General features: G+C 35.7%; 1 protein-coding gene across 5 annotated transcripts in view; it reads right to left on the bottom strand.

The window, feature by feature from the left end:
• ATG2B (autophagy related 2B) overlaps window positions 1-17,900 on the bottom strand; it is a 51,475-nt gene that overhangs the window by 17,778 nt on the left and 15,797 nt on the right. For 4 of the 5 annotated variants that reach the window (XM_075151134.1, XM_075151130.1, XM_075151133.1 and 1 more), the window contains exons 10-29: window positions 17,325-17,436; window positions 16,914-17,175; window positions 14,885-15,035; window positions 14,270-14,362; window positions 13,903-14,091; window positions 12,358-12,631; window positions 11,427-11,532; window positions 10,156-10,348; window positions 9,879-10,021; window positions 8,560-8,717; window positions 8,130-8,302; window positions 7,660-7,810; window positions 6,580-6,779; window positions 5,599-5,679; window positions 3,730-3,836; window positions 3,365-3,457; window positions 2,478-2,548; window positions 1,382-1,458; window positions 973-1,143; window positions 356-497 (exon numbers count right to left, since the gene is read on the bottom strand). In XM_075151134.1, coding sequence (XP_075007235.1) covers window positions 356-497; window positions 973-1,143; window positions 1,382-1,458; window positions 2,478-2,548; window positions 3,365-3,457; window positions 3,730-3,836; window positions 5,599-5,679; window positions 6,580-6,779; window positions 7,660-7,810; window positions 8,130-8,302; window positions 8,560-8,717; window positions 9,879-10,021; window positions 10,156-10,348; window positions 11,427-11,532; window positions 12,358-12,631; window positions 13,903-14,091; window positions 14,270-14,362; window positions 14,885-15,035; window positions 16,914-17,175; window positions 17,325-17,436 — 2,947 coding nt within the window. The remainder of the gene's footprint in view (window positions 1-355; window positions 498-972; window positions 1,144-1,381; window positions 1,459-2,477; window positions 2,549-3,364; window positions 3,458-3,729; window positions 3,837-5,598; window positions 5,680-6,579; window positions 6,780-7,659; window positions 7,811-8,129; window positions 8,303-8,559; window positions 8,718-9,878; window positions 10,022-10,155; window positions 10,349-11,426; window positions 11,533-12,357; window positions 12,632-13,902; window positions 14,092-14,269; window positions 14,363-14,884; window positions 15,036-16,913; window positions 17,176-17,324; window positions 17,437-17,900) is intronic. The other variant, XM_075151132.1, reaches the window with a different exon arrangement.

Here is a 17,900-nt window from a genome sequence, read left to right as displayed (position 1 = left end):
TGCCTTCATACACAGAATAGAGGTCTTTGACTCCTTCACACTGCAGTATGCCATATAAATTCACACCCGTACTAACTTACACCCCTAGAGAATCTGGGGTCTTGACAGAGTCCACAAAGTCAGATTCCTTCCTTGCTGTTTTCAGTATCTCGGTAATGTTTATTTGACTAGAATCTTAAATTACTTTTGTGTTACTGTTATTAAAAGCAAGAAGCTGATAGTTTGAAGACTTCAAACATCAAAGGTATGCTCCCATTCTTGTTGCAGCATCTCTACATACACAAAACTTTCAGTCCCATTTTCCCTCCAGAAAGGTTGTATTTTATGCGTACTTATGCCTCCAGAGGATTCTTACCATTAGACTCTGGCTTAATGGCAGAAGCAGTCTGTTGAGTCTCTATTTCCTCCATTGCATCACTCATCAAATCCCGTAAAATCTGTTGCTCTGATTCAGCGAGGACTGGTCCATGGGAAGATGGTTGACTAAAGGTCTCTACCTGTAGGAAAGAAATTACGCATAGTTACATCTTAAAGACAACTGCAATATCATGCTGAGTAAGATTTTGCTAGAATGGCTTGATACACAGCTCTTAAACTGTAAGAAGTTAATACCTTAACTTTATGAATAATCAAGTTAGCTGAAACTCTGAGCTAGATGATTCATAAAGCAGGTTAGAATATTATGGTTCAGGGTACTTGGACAGCTCGTATATGTCCTGGACTTTCCTTCTTTGGATAAGAATAAAGTACAATAGGTAAATAGCACAAAATATTTTAAAATATTAAGTAGTCACCAAAGCAGAAAAAAGATACACTGTTTTACTCTCAAATATATTTAAAGTTAGATGCAATCTGTTAACTTCTTTGGAGGAAATCTCATATTCTTTGGAAATAGAATAGTGGGGATATCAAAATTAAGACATGCTACCAGGAAGCATAAAGTTAAGTTGATATTATTTTGTCATTTTATACCTTCATTTTTGGCTTGCTAACTCCACGTTTAATCTCTGTCTTAGCAGGTGGATGTAAATCACCGTAACTTGCAATATATTGTATAAGATTCATCAGTGCAGCACACGAATCGGAACAGGTACGAATATGGATTACATCACTGGAACAGTGCAGTTCAAAGCGTGGTTTAGTCTAGACAGCAAAAATAAAAAGATAAGAATACACTTCAAATCAACCTAAGGTTCATAAAAAACACATCTATACACAGTTCTTTTTAAGTTAACTTACTTAACTAGTCAAAAAGGACTTAAAAAAATAGTACACACAAACTGAAAAACCTTCCTTGATTCTGAGTATAATAAAGTAATTTTCAAATCACAATCTGTCATGAAGATTTTACATTTTATTTTATTTGTGATTAAATACTTACTCTTTCCCCATCAGAATCAGATTTTACTGCTGTAATGGTTAGTTCCAGCAGTCCCATATCCATAACACGAACATAATCTGAAAAACAATGAGTCATTAAAAAAAAAAAAAAGATTAAGACTTCATAACAAACGTCATCCTTACTATGTATTTTTGGTTACTAAGCCATTAGAAATAGCATGAGCATAAAAAGGGATCTTTTTTTGTGAAAACCTCTTATCTCTCCACATTTCCTTCTTTTATGAGGATTACTCTCAGAGTTCAAGTTTCAGCTACTCAAATCAAGAACTCAAATCTTTTCAATCCAGTATATTACTCCCCCTGCCACCAGTGTGCAGTGTAATCTTTTAAGATATTTATCCTCATCCCACCTGTGTGAGTTAGAGAAGTAGAGGCACATAGAAGTTGGGTAACTAAGCATCCTAGCAGTTTTTTAGTTGGAAGTGAGAGAGAGGACATTTTCACATTGTACTAATCTTTCAATATCATGAATAACTTATTTCCCCTCTTTCTTGTTTAAACAAAACAGGCATATCTTTACTCTGTCCTTCACTAGAGATCTCTTACCTAAGCTAAATACACACATTTGTGGGCAGAGGGTTTCATCATTTTTCCAATTCATTTGTAAAATATTGATTCAAGTTCCTCAGTCCTTAAAGGTTGTTACTATATGAATGAGAGCAAACCAGCTGGTATCATTCTTTTCAGAACCTAGAACTCTCTGCCATGTAATACCTTTAAAGTTCAACTATTTAGAATATATATATCATAAAATGAGATCTCTTTTCTATGAAGATTTCTTTCTGTGCCAACTCCAGATTTTTAAAAAATATGCTTTTTTCAAATACCCATTATGGAACTGTAACAAGAAAAATGAAGGCCTTGCAAGTTGCTGTTCTCTGACATACCTCTGCACCTACAAATCCCAACTAGAGCACTCAGATTTTCATCAATACTGCATTATTCATTTATATTTAACTTGCTGCCCATTATCTCCTCAGACCTCTTCTTCAATAACCTTTATATATGCTGAATGTGCCTGTAATTTTGTTTCTTTAGGCTCTGCAATTCATTAGTGACATTTAAAACATCCTTACCTCTATGGAGGTTCACCATAACAGTGTTGCACTTGTCAGACAGATGCAAAGCAGCTTCATCTAAAATTATTCTAAAAGATTAAAAAAATGATTAAACATGCTAGAGAAATGCTGTGCAATTCACCAGACAATTAGTATAGAAAAAATATTTAAAAACACAAATATAGCTAGCGTATCTTAAATCCAAGCTTTTCACTTTAACCTTTCGTAATTTCCAAATCCATTGGTAATTAACCACTGCAAGTTATTTTTGCCATCGCTAATTATATTTTATTTATATTTCAATTTATATATTTCATCCTTACTTGAATGAAAAGTAATGCTTTTGGCATACAGAATTAACACTTCTTAGTTCCTTTTTTGCCTTTTTTCTTTTTAATAAAGTAACAGACACATTGTGTCACAGGTAATTTATAAGGTTTTATCAATATAAACAAGCAACTGGGCAGATGTTTCACATAGAACAGGCATAACAGAATGAATATTCAACTACAGGTGCAAGAAAAATTATTAAAGAGTTACAGAGATGTTCAGTAATCACTAAATATTTCCTTAATTAATATATTGTCTCCAAATAACAAATCTTTAAGAAATCTTAAGGTGTTACTAATTAACAAAATAGACACAATTTCATTTCAGGACACCTTTTAACCATACTAAAAATTGCAGAATTGCTAGTTGTTAACGAAAACAATTCAACTAAAAAAACCAAAACAAAACTATTTAACCTAATAAAACAGAAGGATGACACATGAGCAAAATATATTTTATAAGATGCAAACCAATGTGTTCATTTACACAACATGAATGCTTCCTAGGTCAAAAAAGCAGACAGGCATTACAAGTTTTACAGGAGCTTCCATGTTTCACAACCACTTAAATTATACCTGAGAGTAGAAGAAGATTTATCTACTGCAACACTGCTGGAAATGCTGAAAGTTTCAACAGTAAGTAGAGATCTGACTGGCAAAAACAAGGGCCTAAGAGCAAATAGGAAAAAAAAAAAAATTAATGCTCTGTACCTATTTAGAAGTGCAATCAAAGTCTTATAGGTTACCTAACTAGATCTTCCCAGGCCTAGGCAAGTGCTTATGCTACTTTAAATTGCTTACAGTTTAAGGGATTTCTGTTTAGTACTTTTTCCAAACAAGCCGAAATAAATATTCTTTACAATACGCAAATTCGAACATTCCTAAAGAATAAATATATAGCTGCAGTGCCACCAAGTGACATACACTTGCATTTTATTTACCTGTAATCAAGAGCACAACTCCACAGATGTACATGAAAAGTTGTAATTGTAGCTGGAGGATTATATCCCAGAACAGGCTCGTCAGAAATATTCAAAAAATATAAAATCTAAAAATCACAAACATATTTTTATAATACTTCAATATCTGTTAAATTAATAAACAATTATGCATTAGAAAAGAGTAAAATCTGTAACAGGTATGACAATAAAATGTTTGATTAGTAGAAGGAAAAGGCAGTGAACAATCTCAGATATTTAAAGGTGCTTACCCAGTATCTGAATATAGAAAAGCACGGAATGTAAACAGGGCAAAAAATACAACATCCAAACTGCAGCCTCAAAGGTATGGAAAAGACCAATCCACAGACACCTAAGTGGCTACTTGTACAACGCCTCACAATCCATTTTTAAAGTATTTCCCAAATACGGTCTCGTTCATCTTTCTTTGCAGTTGTTATTATAGCATTAGTATTTCCTTTGTTCTCTTTATCTGAAAAGCCAACTTTTCTTGTAATACTGTACATTGTTAAAGTTATCTTCAAGTTTTATCTTTCTTTTTCTTTGGAGAGGGGGAGGAAATATGCTTAGAAACAGGCACATGCATTGCATATACTGCTTTTTCTGTATTACTGCATAAAATAAACTCCTACCCTCCTCTTTAAGATCTGTCATAGTTCTCTCTGAAATCCATTACACTATAAAAGTTCTTTTTAAATTATTCCAAGCCTGGGGCATACCAACACTGCTATCCTTTTAATCATTTCCTCTACCTATCTCTTTGGCATTTTTTATCTCCCCACTCCCCCACCAAAAAAGATTCCCAAGTACATTACAGGCAATGTTAATTAAGCAAAAATTCACAGAGCAAATAAGCAACACTGTGTAAAGCAGGCTACATGAACACATAGGAATACCATGCTGAGAAGAAAGTAGTGACACAGCAAAGTCCAAAGCACAAAGTTCAGCTCCCTGCAGTTATACAATAAAAATGCATGTAAAAATAAGCATACCATATGTACTGGAGGATAAGCAGGATAAGCGTGAATGTCAGGGTTTACTACCTGTAATCCAGTATGGTGTAAGCACATGCAAGTACATGAAACTATCCTGCTACTGCACTAATGGCACGTCCTAGCTCACGCATGTTTACACATAGCCTCCGGATCAAGGGTCTCTAGCCCTGTCTGCTATGCTATACCTCTGCATCGACACATATCAGTACAACCCTTCTAATTCAGAAGTTTGCATTACAAGCATTTATGTAAACTGCTGCTTACTACTTCCCCAAAGTCTTATTCTCCATCACTGCTATTCAAACGATGTAAAACAGGAAAAAGACAAGGGAGAGAGAGGGCTTGAATGAAGCAAGTAGAAGGGAAAAATACAGAAATGCTTTCAGTGCTGCAAGTAGTAGCCTGTTTTGCTTATTTTGAGGGTGTTTTTTTAAGTCAAGGATTATGTAAGTACTTGGATAGCATTGGAATACTGAGACTTCCAAAAACAAAACAAACAAACAACCCACCCAAAAAACAACAAGAAAAAAGAAAAAACAAACAAACAAAAACAACCCCAAAAAACAAAACCCAGAACCTCCCTGACATGTTGTGGGCAGAGATTTAGGATGATGAGAGGAACTGTAGCAAATGAATACACAAGTAAGAATTCAAGAGCAAGACTACAGTCTGTCAATGGCCTCAAAAAGAGACAAGAAAGAAAGTAAAGAATAACGCTTTCAAGAGCGAAGTAACATAATAAGACACAGCCTAACACAAAGATTTTCCATCGAGGTTTAGTCTGATACTTAAAGCAGTTGTTAAAGCAATGAGACTGAAATTGAAGATGTAGTTGAGAAAACTGTAGCAAACTGACCTGTTCATGCCAGCTTAAACCTGAAGGCAGTACTCTGTGCTGAAGGGTGGCTCCTCTTAGTCCAACAGCAACTAGAAATTCCTGCACAAGAAAGTTGCATGAGTTAGTTTACATGAAATACATGTAGCTATTTGACACCTAGATTATGAAACACAGTCATCCTTCTGCTCCCAGAACCTCCAAGTGTCTAGAAATGAAGAAACGACTGGGCTGGAATTAAACATACAAAAAACCCTGCCTCCTAATACAGAAACCCTGGCTAAAACAGTCTAATACTTTTTCCAGCAGGATAGTTCACAAATGACAATTTTGTGGTGGTGGTAAGAAGGAAGGCTACCTGTTCATTCATTCTGGGATTCAGCAAGAATTACCAGGAGTACCAACCCAATGTAGTTCTTTCTCACGCTGTTCAAATGTGAGTCAATTGAAGCCCCATGACATTGTGCTGGTCTGCAGATTCCTTCTTCTCTAGAGAACTCTACCGAACTGTTTGTCACCACTATGCCAGCCAAAAGATCGTCTTTTAGCCATGCTAATGAATGCTACTGTCAAAGTCAAATGTACCACTCGTTTACCAGTGCCACTGCAAATAGGCAAGCAAAGGCTGCCTATTAGATGACACTGCTAGTAAGCTGAGCAGAAAGCTTTTAACTCTTTATATTTGTTCTTGCCTGGTTTGGCATCAGATTAAAACTCAACCGAAGAAAAACAAGAAAAAGGTCAACTGGCCAAGAAAGGCATTCAGTAAAGAAATATAGCGTGATCAGCAAAGTGAAGCATTGGAAGAATTAGTAAATTATGCTGATACTTAAATTTTACAATCCTCCCAAAAGATTCTAACAGAAAATTATAGTTCGAGGATGAATGGCTCAGATTTATATGGTTTCTTCATCTATAACCCTTGTAATCCCACATCTAGATGCTTCCGTATAAACTGAGATAACTCAAATAATTTATAGAAGCACAAATTTGAAAACAAACCTTTGTATTGCTCTCTATTTTATCTGATTGGATTTTGACTGCAACAGTCAGCATACTTGGACAATCCACTCCTACACCATCTGAAGTAGTCCTACTAAGACCATCTTCTTCCGAAAAACAAATAGTAGGTTCTAACCAATGGGGACGTATTGTGCTGGGCAGTCGTACTTCAGAGGAAGGGACGACCCCATCTACCATACCTGCAAAGAGATTTTAGAATGAGTTACCTTGTACTTCAAAGCTGTTACTGATGAAGAGTTAAGGAAAATTCTTTTTATGCTTAATGCCTTTAAAATTATTTTAATTACCAAAGTTAGTCATGCACACTGACAACCAGAAATTGTGAAGAGGAGGTTACAGGTGATCCAATATTTAAAACCATGGTTCTAGCTAAAATGTTCAATGTGACTGTAGAGTTTGTTTTTTTATTTGCCCAACAAAATAAAGGACAGAAATGTCCTATGGGTTACATAGAGAGATAGGAATATGTCTCTCTATTTTATTAGATGATGCCAGGTTAACCTCTGAACACACAATAATTAAGCCTTGCACTGAAAATCCAGTAACTTGACTACCACTGATTCAGAGACATTTGAGGAGAAAACCTTAAAAGGTTTAACTATGTGGGGGTTACCAGCCATACAAACTACATAGTCAGCTTAAAATTCTTCACCTGCTGACTACAATTAGCTACCCAGGAAAGATACAGCAGCCACTGGCAACCTGTACCCTTTTAAATTCAATAACCAATAACGTGTGGTGTACTTTCATAATAAAGAACAGCTGTACAGCTAATTTGCCAGAGGACCACAATATCTTTAAAGAACAGCAGTTGCCAAGGAAAGTTTGAGCTAAACTGTAACTAAGTAATACAGTTATCATGAAGTTGTATTACTGTAGCTTTTAGGAGCATTACCCATGAACTAAATCTGTTGTGCCAAATGATACACTATCGGGGGGGGGGGGGGGGGGGGGGGGGGGAGGGGGGGGAGGAAAGGAAGAAAAAAAAGACAGCATTTCTCCTAAAAAGCTTATCTCATTTCAATTTTAGTCCCAAAGCCACCTCAATCCCACCCCTACCTTGATGATATAAATTGAGGCTGCTAGAATGGAGACAAACATAGTGTCTGTCCTCAAAGCCTTCATATTTTGTCACACTAAAAAGTGAACCACTGTTGAACTCAAACCAGAATTCGCCGTATTTTCCTTCCAGTGTATTTCCATCATCCTGCTGAAGGAAGAGTAGAAATGATAAAATGATTGCTTACTGAGTTTGCTGAAGTTAGACAGTTAGAAGTTAGTCTAAACTAACACAACACTTGCTACCAATACATATTTTTGTACTTGCATTTAGTTATTCTCATGTAAAGCAAAGTAAATAGAATTGCTAAAATATTGTGTTGCATTATTGCCTACTTATAGTACAATAGGATGAAGATTACAGAATTACTGTGATAAACACTTGTTCCTTCCAAAAACAGTACATACAGCATGAAGGGAATCCCATGGTCAAAAGAACAGAACAACTTTTTCCAGCCCCAGTGTCTCACCTTTACGTCTGTGAATATTGACACTAATCCATGTGTCACATTTAGCAGAACAGACAGAAAGCTTTGTGAGTTCTTATTTTGAGAGTCAAGCTTTTTCCTTCTGCGTGAACGATAGTTTGGATCAACAGTAGAATAATACTGTAGTGTTTCTTCCTCAGATCCACTCTCGTCATCTAATAGATGAAATGAAAAACAACTAACTCTCTAGCTAGTACACATATTATGCCATAACTCATTGTTTTTCTATTGGTAATGCGATTCAGTTTCACACTTGTTTTACTTAATTAAACAGTAATTTATGTTTTTTCTTCTTTGTTTAAGTAAATCCTTTCTTGTAAGTTTGCAAATTCTTTCCACTATCAGCTTAATCTCTTCAGCCAATTATGCTTTTGAATCACTATAGTTCTAGATGATTTATTAAGTGTATTACCATAATGAACTGCAGATTTAAATTGACTAAAGCTGTCTTTACTGAAAGTGTTGATGAGCTGGCTGGCCACAGATAGTCCAACACCATAAGAAAGGTTTTCAAATGTTTCTACAGGAGATGGAGCTGTGGGTTCCCACAACAATAAATCATTGCTGATCCTAGGAAGAAATACATTATCATTATACAAAATATATGACTATATTCCCACTTACTATAAGGTCAGTCAAGCAATATTTTCTTTCCAGACTTCATATAACAGATTTCATAAACAAGGAAGAGAAAAAAGTTCAAAAGCACAGGAAAGAATAATGTATTCATGAGTAAAAGCAATAAATAATGAAAGTAACTTTTTTTCTGTAATTATCATACACACATATCCAAGTCTAACATTTGACAGTGACACAAAAGCCTCTATTAGTAGGTGTATATTAGCTCAGTATGTTGGGGGAGGGGTGACAAAATCCTATTTTGATCACATCAATTTTCAGGCAAAGTTGCAGAAAACATTAGTTCTTTTGATTTCAAGTGAGTCTGTGTCTGTTGGGGTAAACGTATATGTGACATTCAGTACAGAAGTACAGCAACAGAATATTCAATGAAAGGTTCAGTTTTGCCTCTTTGAAAGTGAAAAAATGCTTTAGAAGTAAAGTAATGCCTATCAGAGGCTAAAATAGATCAGCATCTCTCTTTATGTAGCTACGGCATAGCATAATACCTGTTTTTTAGTTGATTTAATCTAGTTGTATTTCTTTGTTTTTCAGACAGAAAACTAACATAAATAAATGCTGAACACCTATCTGCAAGTTGGGTTCACTTTCTCTACATTTTCGTAAGCCTTTGTAAGGCTTACAAAATTGGGTTGTTAGGGTTTTTTCCCCGCCTGCCTTGTGGACTCTAAATTTTTAGACGGAGAATCACTGAATAAAAAGGAAAGAGTAAAATTGAATGCAACAGTTTTTGAAGTACTATGATCTATTTATAAAGGAAAATTTAGAAAGATTAGAGCAAAATGAAACATTGTAAACAGAGATCTGAACAAAGTATTCACTGAAAGCTAAAGACTATTTAACTTTACTCTTTGTTCACAAAATCTCCCCAACACTTTTTAGCAGCTGGCTGCTATGGCACTGATCAGATATATGTAACAGTGGTGTCTCTGATGTTAACTTGGAAGAATATTTATATAGCATTTTATGTTCTTAGAAAACTATACAAATGAATTTCTGCTGTAGCTGCTCATTCAATTGGTTTTATCAACAATGAATACAGAACTAAAAGTACAGGTCACGATAACCAAGAAAAACAATTATAATACTTGCCTATTGTAAAGTTTTTCATAAAAGCTTTTGTTTGGTAATGTTAAGTGAATGTTTGGTAACGTGAGTTCCAGCACATAATGAGAATTGTTAATTGTTTTATCCTGAAACTCAGTCATTTCAACTACATCTCCTGGCATCACCATCTGAAAGAAAAAAGAAAAAAAGCCTCTCAAGTAAAAAAAAAAAAACCTGGAAGCCAGAAGATGCATATAAAGTAGTCAGAATATATTAATTTTGTCTACCATAAGCACAAAGCAATAACAAAATTTTATAGTACCTCTTCATTTTCAAACATAACCCTACGAGAAGAAAAAGGAGAAGGCTCTGGTCTTCTAATATCACAGACATCCTTCAAAGAATGAGACCCTCCTTCTTCTTCCTCTTGAAAGTTATTATCACCTTCTTCCTCCTCAGCTGCTATCCTTTCCAGAATAGAGTGTACAGCCAGAGGGTTTATTTTCAATACAATCCTGACATTGGAGAAGTTATGCAGAATAAGTCATTAGAGATGCTTAGAATTTTTATATTGATGCAGAGTCACATGCCCCTAGCTCTACTAGCTAGCCATTAAATACACATAGACTAAATAGCTCAAAGACAGGGATTTTTTTATTAGACAATAATGTACTTTATTAGACAAAGCAATACCATCAAGAAAAACACAAACCTTACAGGCACAAAGGGACATGGGAAAAGAACCATCAGGCGAAAAGGTTAGTGTCTGCTTTTTTCAAGCCTGTCAAGTGACCATTAGATGACCTAAGAAAAACCTAGCGCTCTCCCAAAATAATGCTTGCATCATTAGACCATCAACAGCTATTAAAAAATGCTCTGCTAAACGACGTAGTGTATTACATGTACACACTGTTATAGAAAAATTTATTTGCACCATTACAAAAAAAACCACCATGCTAAAAAAAAGTCCATACAAATATGCTGTCATAAAGCCAATAAATTTTGTGGCAAAAAATGTATGAGGCAAAATCTGCGGCAAATCTAAAATTGCCTCTTGAAACATCTTATTACATGCTACCGCTGTTAGATCCTTCTGTTCAGTAACTCTGAAGTACAGTATTGCCTTACGTGTGATATAAGCTGCAATAATTCAGTTCACAATATAATTATCCTTATTATTGTTATGGCTTTATACCAGCTTATATTAATATTTTGACGCAAAATTTGACTGAGACTTTTTTTTTTGTTTGGTATTCAGTCTTGGATATAAAAGTAGGAGAAAAGGTAAAGTGACAAAAAAAAAACAAAAATGGGAGAAAGTTTTGAGTCTCTAATCATTCACCTAACTTTCATTGAAATTTACTCAAGTCTACGCAGAAACCATTACACATTAAAACCATCTTGCATTATTATAAATGGAGTTTTCGGGGTTTTTTAATAAATTCTTGGGTTCTTTTCAATAGCTACATGTTCTTTCTTTGTAAATTATTTTAAAACATTTACCACACAGGCAGTCTGCATTAAAATCAGAAAAATAACAGTGCTTCACAAAAATCCAAACAACCCACATTAAAAAATAAAACATTATTTTACCGAGGCCAGTCAAAATTGTCTGATGATGATGTTATATCTCCATCTATGCCACCAGACACTTGAAAAAATTTTATTGGTGCTTCTGCATTATCTTCTTCAAATGAACCTAAACAGAAAAAAGATTTTCAAAAAATTTACATAGGAATGACAACTGCTAACTTCAGGTTGCCCACTCCTCAGGTTGGAGTCCAACAGGCTAACTTGTCAATGCTATTACTAAGGTACTTACGAAAATTTTGTCATCTTTTCCTCCAAAAAGGAAATATCAATTTTTAGAAACAGAAATTATTTCACATTATCTTTTAGCTAGCAGCAGTTAGAAAACCAAATGCTTCTGATGCATAGATATCTGCATTTATATTTATAGCATCACTACATTATGTCACAGCCTTGAAAAGTACACGGAACGACAAATCAGCAAAGGTTGCAAATATAAACCAGTCCCACAAATTTATTACTTTGAAAGATATTACAGGCATAAAAGTATTAAAGTTTTCTCAGTGACAGCTATTTAGGACATCATTCACTTCATTTCTAGACTAAACTTGAGATTCCTAATTTGCATAGCTATAGTACCCCAGTACAAATCTACAAAACTTACCCTAACACCATGATAGAGATCTCAGAGATACCAGTTTGTTTCAATTTAGGTTATAACAATGTAACACAAAATAACAGAAATACTAGCTCAGATCTCAAAAACAAGCAAGCAAGCACTACACCTACATACATTAGCCTCTCCTCCTAGTAGTATTATTTTGACTTATGCTGATATTTAGTACAGAACACTAAACTGCAGCAGAGTATCTGCTCCAAAATCCAGGTAGAAAGACACTCCCTGTGTTAATCCATGTGCGAGGACCTTTGTCTCAACTACATAATATCTGGGAAAATAAAAAAGAATATTTGAATATAATGTTAACATTCTTACCTGTTAGGTCTTTAAAGGTAAGTTCTAATTTAACTTGTTCTGGAGTTGACCCTCCTATAAACTCAGTTTTAAATTCCATATCTGTAAATTCAAGATGAAGAATCTCCTTCTGAAGTGATTTCTTAAACCATGGTCCTCTTTCCTGATCTGACCGTAGGTCAGGTATTGGGAAGCGAACAGAGAGATTTAATGCTGGGGCAGTGACTTGAACTGAAACTCTACAGTTTGCAGGAGTATGTGAATCATCCAGAAAAACTTCAGTAAATGCTTTATGCTAAAAAACAAAAGTAGAGGAAAAAAAAATCTAAATTAGAAAAAATAGCACTAAAAACGCCTATGGGGAAAGCTTTTGATGATGTAATATCTAAAAATGAAAAAGATCAATTTTTCATATATCACACAAAACACACATATTAGGACCAATTATTATTAGTCTTAGGATATTCTTCTATTATTGGTGCTGTTAAGATTCTACTTAGTTAGAAGTCAAGTATTTGCAGAGGTTAGCAATCTTTCAAAAATGGCTATCTTTGTATTTCTCTTAAATTAGAGTACCAAACAATACTCAGCTGCAGTTAGGAAACATCATCTCACAGATTTTTTTTTTTTTTAAATGGTATTGTTGAGAAGCCAGAAACTACTATCACGCATATTTGCCCCTTTCATTAAGTCATGGCTTCCAGCTCCTGTCACTGATGTGTCATTCAAAACCTCCCTGAGTGTAGCTTATTGCTGACCATCATCAAACTTTCAGGACACAACAATATTGATAGAAATTATTGATGTCTTACAAATTTTTTAGATGAGGATCCTCTTAAAGAAGTTTTGAAGACTAATTTTTCTGTAATCAGTCAATGCAGCAATAAAATTACATGAAGATATTTGTTGCTGTGTAGAAAATCAGTTACTTGTATTAATTCCTCATGTATTTCAAGAAAAGCCTTCAAGTTTAATGTTATTGTGCTAAGTATACTAACACTTAAATCCTCCTGACAACGTGAACCAAGACAAACAAGCTCCAACTTCTTCTGTTGGTCCTTGATCACTAGAACACAATGCACATGTTCCCCCATCCTTTCTATTACCTACCCAAAAAGCAGGTAAGGCACAGCAGAGGCAACTGGGCTGACTATGACACCTAAAGATTTCAATATAGAAGTGGAATTGTCAGCAACAGTTTATATCAGCTGCTGGAGAGCATGATGGGACAGATTAGGGATTAGAAGTCAGTCAAGATTCCTCTGTTTTGCCCAGTTCTGTTTGCTTCAAGAAGCTGAGAACTTATGCAGTTTGTGAAGCAGCTACCATTGTCTTTAGGTCTCTTATCAATCATGCAATCACTGAATCTAAAATGAGTATCTACACGTCAGATGGCTACTGTTCTGTATCAGAAGTAAAAAAAAAACTAAAAACAAAAAACAAAACCAAACAAAAAACCCAACGACCACAAGTCAATCAGAATTAGCAACCTCAGGCTTAGTGCCATCCTGCCTTTCTCCTGCAAAAAATCAGCAAGTTAATTAATCAATTTCACTTTTAACTTACCAGACTTAGGTGCTTGTTGTAAGAAGCATACATGTGAGATGCCATCATCTCCACTGTAGTTAGTTTCTGTGGTTGAAGTAAGGAATTTAACCTGTCTACAATGCTAATATCAAGCTCACAAAACACTGGACTTAACTTTATTTGTAACTCTGCTTTCTGTGGAACAGAACTGAGTCTCCCTTGACTACCCTGAAAAGAAAGAGAAAAGGCACTAAAATCCTTAAAAACAATATAATAAAACAAATTATAATAACTGAGAGTTAAGGAAACTCTGTTTTACAAGAAAGATACCTTTCTGTTAAAATGAACAAAATTAGACAAAGGATATTTGGTGTAAAAACTTGGTGCTTTTAATCTCCCATCTTACCTGAGGTCCTCTATTATCTGAATGCTTGTAATGAAGCTGAAGACATGGCATAGCATGAGAATCATTTCCTTCTTCAGAATGAAATGTCAGCAGCTTTAGAATAAAATAGAGTTAAAAATACTTAATAGATAAGGAGGAAAGAGTTGCCACAGGAAAAAATATTTATGACATTTTACCCAGACAGTAGGTACCCTACATTCAAGTCAGCGAACAGAGTCCCAGCCCAACTGCTTACTTAATCCACTTATTCAGCCACTTTATTGGATGTCTCTGACCATTAAAAGAGCTGGAAGAATAATCATCACCCAAAGAAACCTTTGCATTGCTCAACTCCATTGGTTAGTTTTTGGAAAACATTTACTCTAATTCCCAAACTGTGTTAAGCCTATTTAAAAGAAAAGTAAACTAGTGAAGTTGGGCTACTTAGCGCTATTCCTGTCAGGTATGACAGCAGTCTGGTTCACCATTTGAGCTTGTCATTTTAAATATACGTTGCATCTTAAAACCATAACATATTAAAAAAAAAAAAAATTAAAATTACAACCGTTTTAAAATCTAGCATTCTCATACAATTAACATTTCTTTTCTATGGAACTCCCTGTATTTTTCACATACCTCCGTATAGTGAGGCTGAATGGAATGAGAGTCAGTAGAAAAAAGGCATTCCAGAAACTCCATATCCCCAATGGATAAATCAGTACTAAAACTTCGAGAGGCAGTCCTTTGTCTTTGTTCATAAGACACTTTGATGCCAGTACCTATAAATCTGAATTATGAAAATTATGAATTATGAAAAGTAACATAAAACAATAAAAATTATGAAAAGTCAAGATTTAAATATGTAAAAAAAGATCACTAAAACGCTTTAAAAAAAAAATCATTAAAACTGCCATAATTTCTTCAAAAATAAGAAAAAATTCTAATTAAAACAGATTATAGCTTTAGCAATAGACAACAGAGCTCGCTTATGTTACATGTTCAACAATGGTCAGTATAGAGAAATTTGTAAAGAACACTTTAGACATCTAACCTAAGGTGCAATTCACATGAAGCTGGGAATCTAACATCCTTATATAGACAATGAAAAAATCAAACGCCTCAGGAAGTCTAAATTATAGAATCATAGAATCATACAGGTTGGAAAAGACCTCTAAGATCATCGTGTCCAACCGTCAACCCAACACCATCATGCCCTCTACACCATGTCCCTAAGGGCCTCATCTACACGTCTTTTAAATAATTCCAGGGATGGTGACTCCACCACTTCCCTGGGCAGCCTGTTCCAAGGCCTGACCACTCTTCCAGTAAAGAAATTTCTCCTGATGTCCAGTCTAAACCTTCCTTGGCACAACTTGAGGCCATTTCCTCTCGTCCTATTGCTAGTGACTTGGCAGAAGAGACCAACACCCACCTCGCTACAACCTCCTTTCAGGCAGTTGTAGAGCGCGATGAGGTCTCCCCTCAGCCTCCTCTTCTCCAGGCTAAACAACCCCAGTTCCCTCAGCCGCTCCTCATAAGACTTGTGCTCCAGGCCCTTCACCAGCTTCGTTGCCCTCCTCTGGACACGCGCCAGCACCTCCATGTCCTTCTTGTAGTGAGGGGCCCAAAACTGAACACAGGATTCGAGGTGCGGCCTCACCAGTGCCGAGTACAGGGGCACGATCACCTCCCTGCTCCTGCTGGCCACACTATTTCTGATACAGGCCAGGATGCTGTTGGCCTTCTTGGCCACCTGAGCACACTGCCGGCTCATGTTCAGCCGGCTGTCAATCAGCACCCCCAGGTCCTTTTCCACTGGGCAGCTTTCCAGCCACTCTTCCCCAAGCCTGTAGCGTTGCCTGGGGTTGTTGTGGCCGAAGTGCAGGACCCGGCACTTGGCCTTGTTGAATCTCATACAGTTGGCCTCGGCCCATCGATCCAGCCTGTCCAGGTCCCTCTGCAGAGCCTTCCTACCCTCGAGCAGATCAACACTCCCGCCCAGCTTGGTGTCGTCTGCAAACTTACTGAGGGAGCACTCGATCCCCTCGTCCAGGTCGTTGATAAAGATATTGAACAAGACCGGCCCCAGCACTGAGCCCTGGGGAACATGCATAATTACATGCATAAGGTAAGAAAATATGTATCACCCTTAAATATTTTACTTCATACACTGTCCCGGGACAGTTAAAACTTCTGGGAAAAAAGACTGTTGACTAACTTTATGATTTTGCTCACACTTACTTTTTATCCCTGCTGATACACTATTTTTCACTAAAACCCTAAGCTCCTTCAAGCAGAAATCCCTATATTGGAATAAAGATGGTCCTGTAAAAACAGCTATTTCTAAAGAAATAATATACTTAATGACTCTTGACTCTCTAGATTTCTGTGGTAGAAACTGTACCGAGTTTAATTCATCTATTGTTGAAGAGAGCTAGGTTGATTTTAATGATTATGCACTTTCCTTCTTTTGTTTTATTAAAAAAAAAAATAAACAGTCTTGGACAACAGATGACAAAATTCAAGGCTATTTTGAAATTAACAAAGAAGTCTAATGCAGTTCAAATATTAAGTGACACAATTCCTATGGAAATAAACTTACTTTATTCAAATTTACTTTAAAAATATTTTTGTTAATTATATTTATTAATAAGCAAAGTTATACCTAAGGTGATCATGAGAACAAGCTTCTGCAAATACTTCTCGGAAGGACAGAAAATCTTCTGTTGAAAACTTAACTGGCTCAATCTTTTCTATTCGGGTAAAGAAATCCCGAGCCATTGGTGTCAATGGGTTAAGGTTCAGTGAACTTTCAGGTGGGGGTAAAGGGTCAATATGAAGTACAGACACTGAGAAAGTTCCAACTGCCAGTCTAAAAAGAAGCTCAGGTCTGGATTCATCCACAGAAACAGATCTGGATGGAATAGCTGAAATACAAAATTAAGTTCACGTAATTTTTCAGCAAAAGCACATTTATAAAATCATCTCACTTTTGATTTTCATTTCTTTTTACCAAGTTGCTACATAACATTTCCAGAATAATATAGGGAGCAGAATGCAAAACATTTTTACTTACATGTCCTTCTTAAGGAAGTCTGGTGAACTACATTGGCTGTAAGCGAAGAACCTCTTGGAGGTTGTAGTTCTTGTTTGTTACGATCAAGAAAATCACCCCAAGTTGGTTGAAGCTAAAACAAAAATATAGATGATCTTAAATTTGACAAATAGATGTTAGACATTAGATCAAACATAAATAATAAGGTAAAGGAACAAAAAGAAAATACATGCATAAATAATCAACAGCATGCCATTTCCTGGCACATTAGTGCTCAATTAAACAACGTATATACGCTTTACTTTGGGCTACGCTTTCTAATTCTATGATCGTCTACACCCACATATTTTTAAAGCTAAAGTTGTTCTCTCTGTGAGCGTACATTCTCCTGTTTCTCTGTAAAGAGCACAACTGTTCTCCACGGCTTTCATTAAGCAAAACATTAGGCACATAACAGATTTGGCAAAGATGGTGATATCAACAGCATAATTTTTATGTTTTTTGAGGAATAATGTAATACAACAATTTTGTACTTTTTATTGTCATTGCCTGTGTAGCCCATATTAAAAGAAAACCCAGATGGCAAACATGCAGTTA

Source organism: Calonectris borealis, chromosome 5 (genome assembly GCF_964195595.1).
Source record: "Calonectris borealis chromosome 5, bCalBor7.hap1.2, whole genome shotgun sequence".
Taxonomy (NCBI): Eukaryota; Metazoa; Chordata; class Aves; order Procellariiformes; family Procellariidae; genus Calonectris; species Calonectris borealis.
Note: the sequence above shows the minus strand (reverse complement) of the source record. Positions and strands in the feature narration are given on the sequence as shown.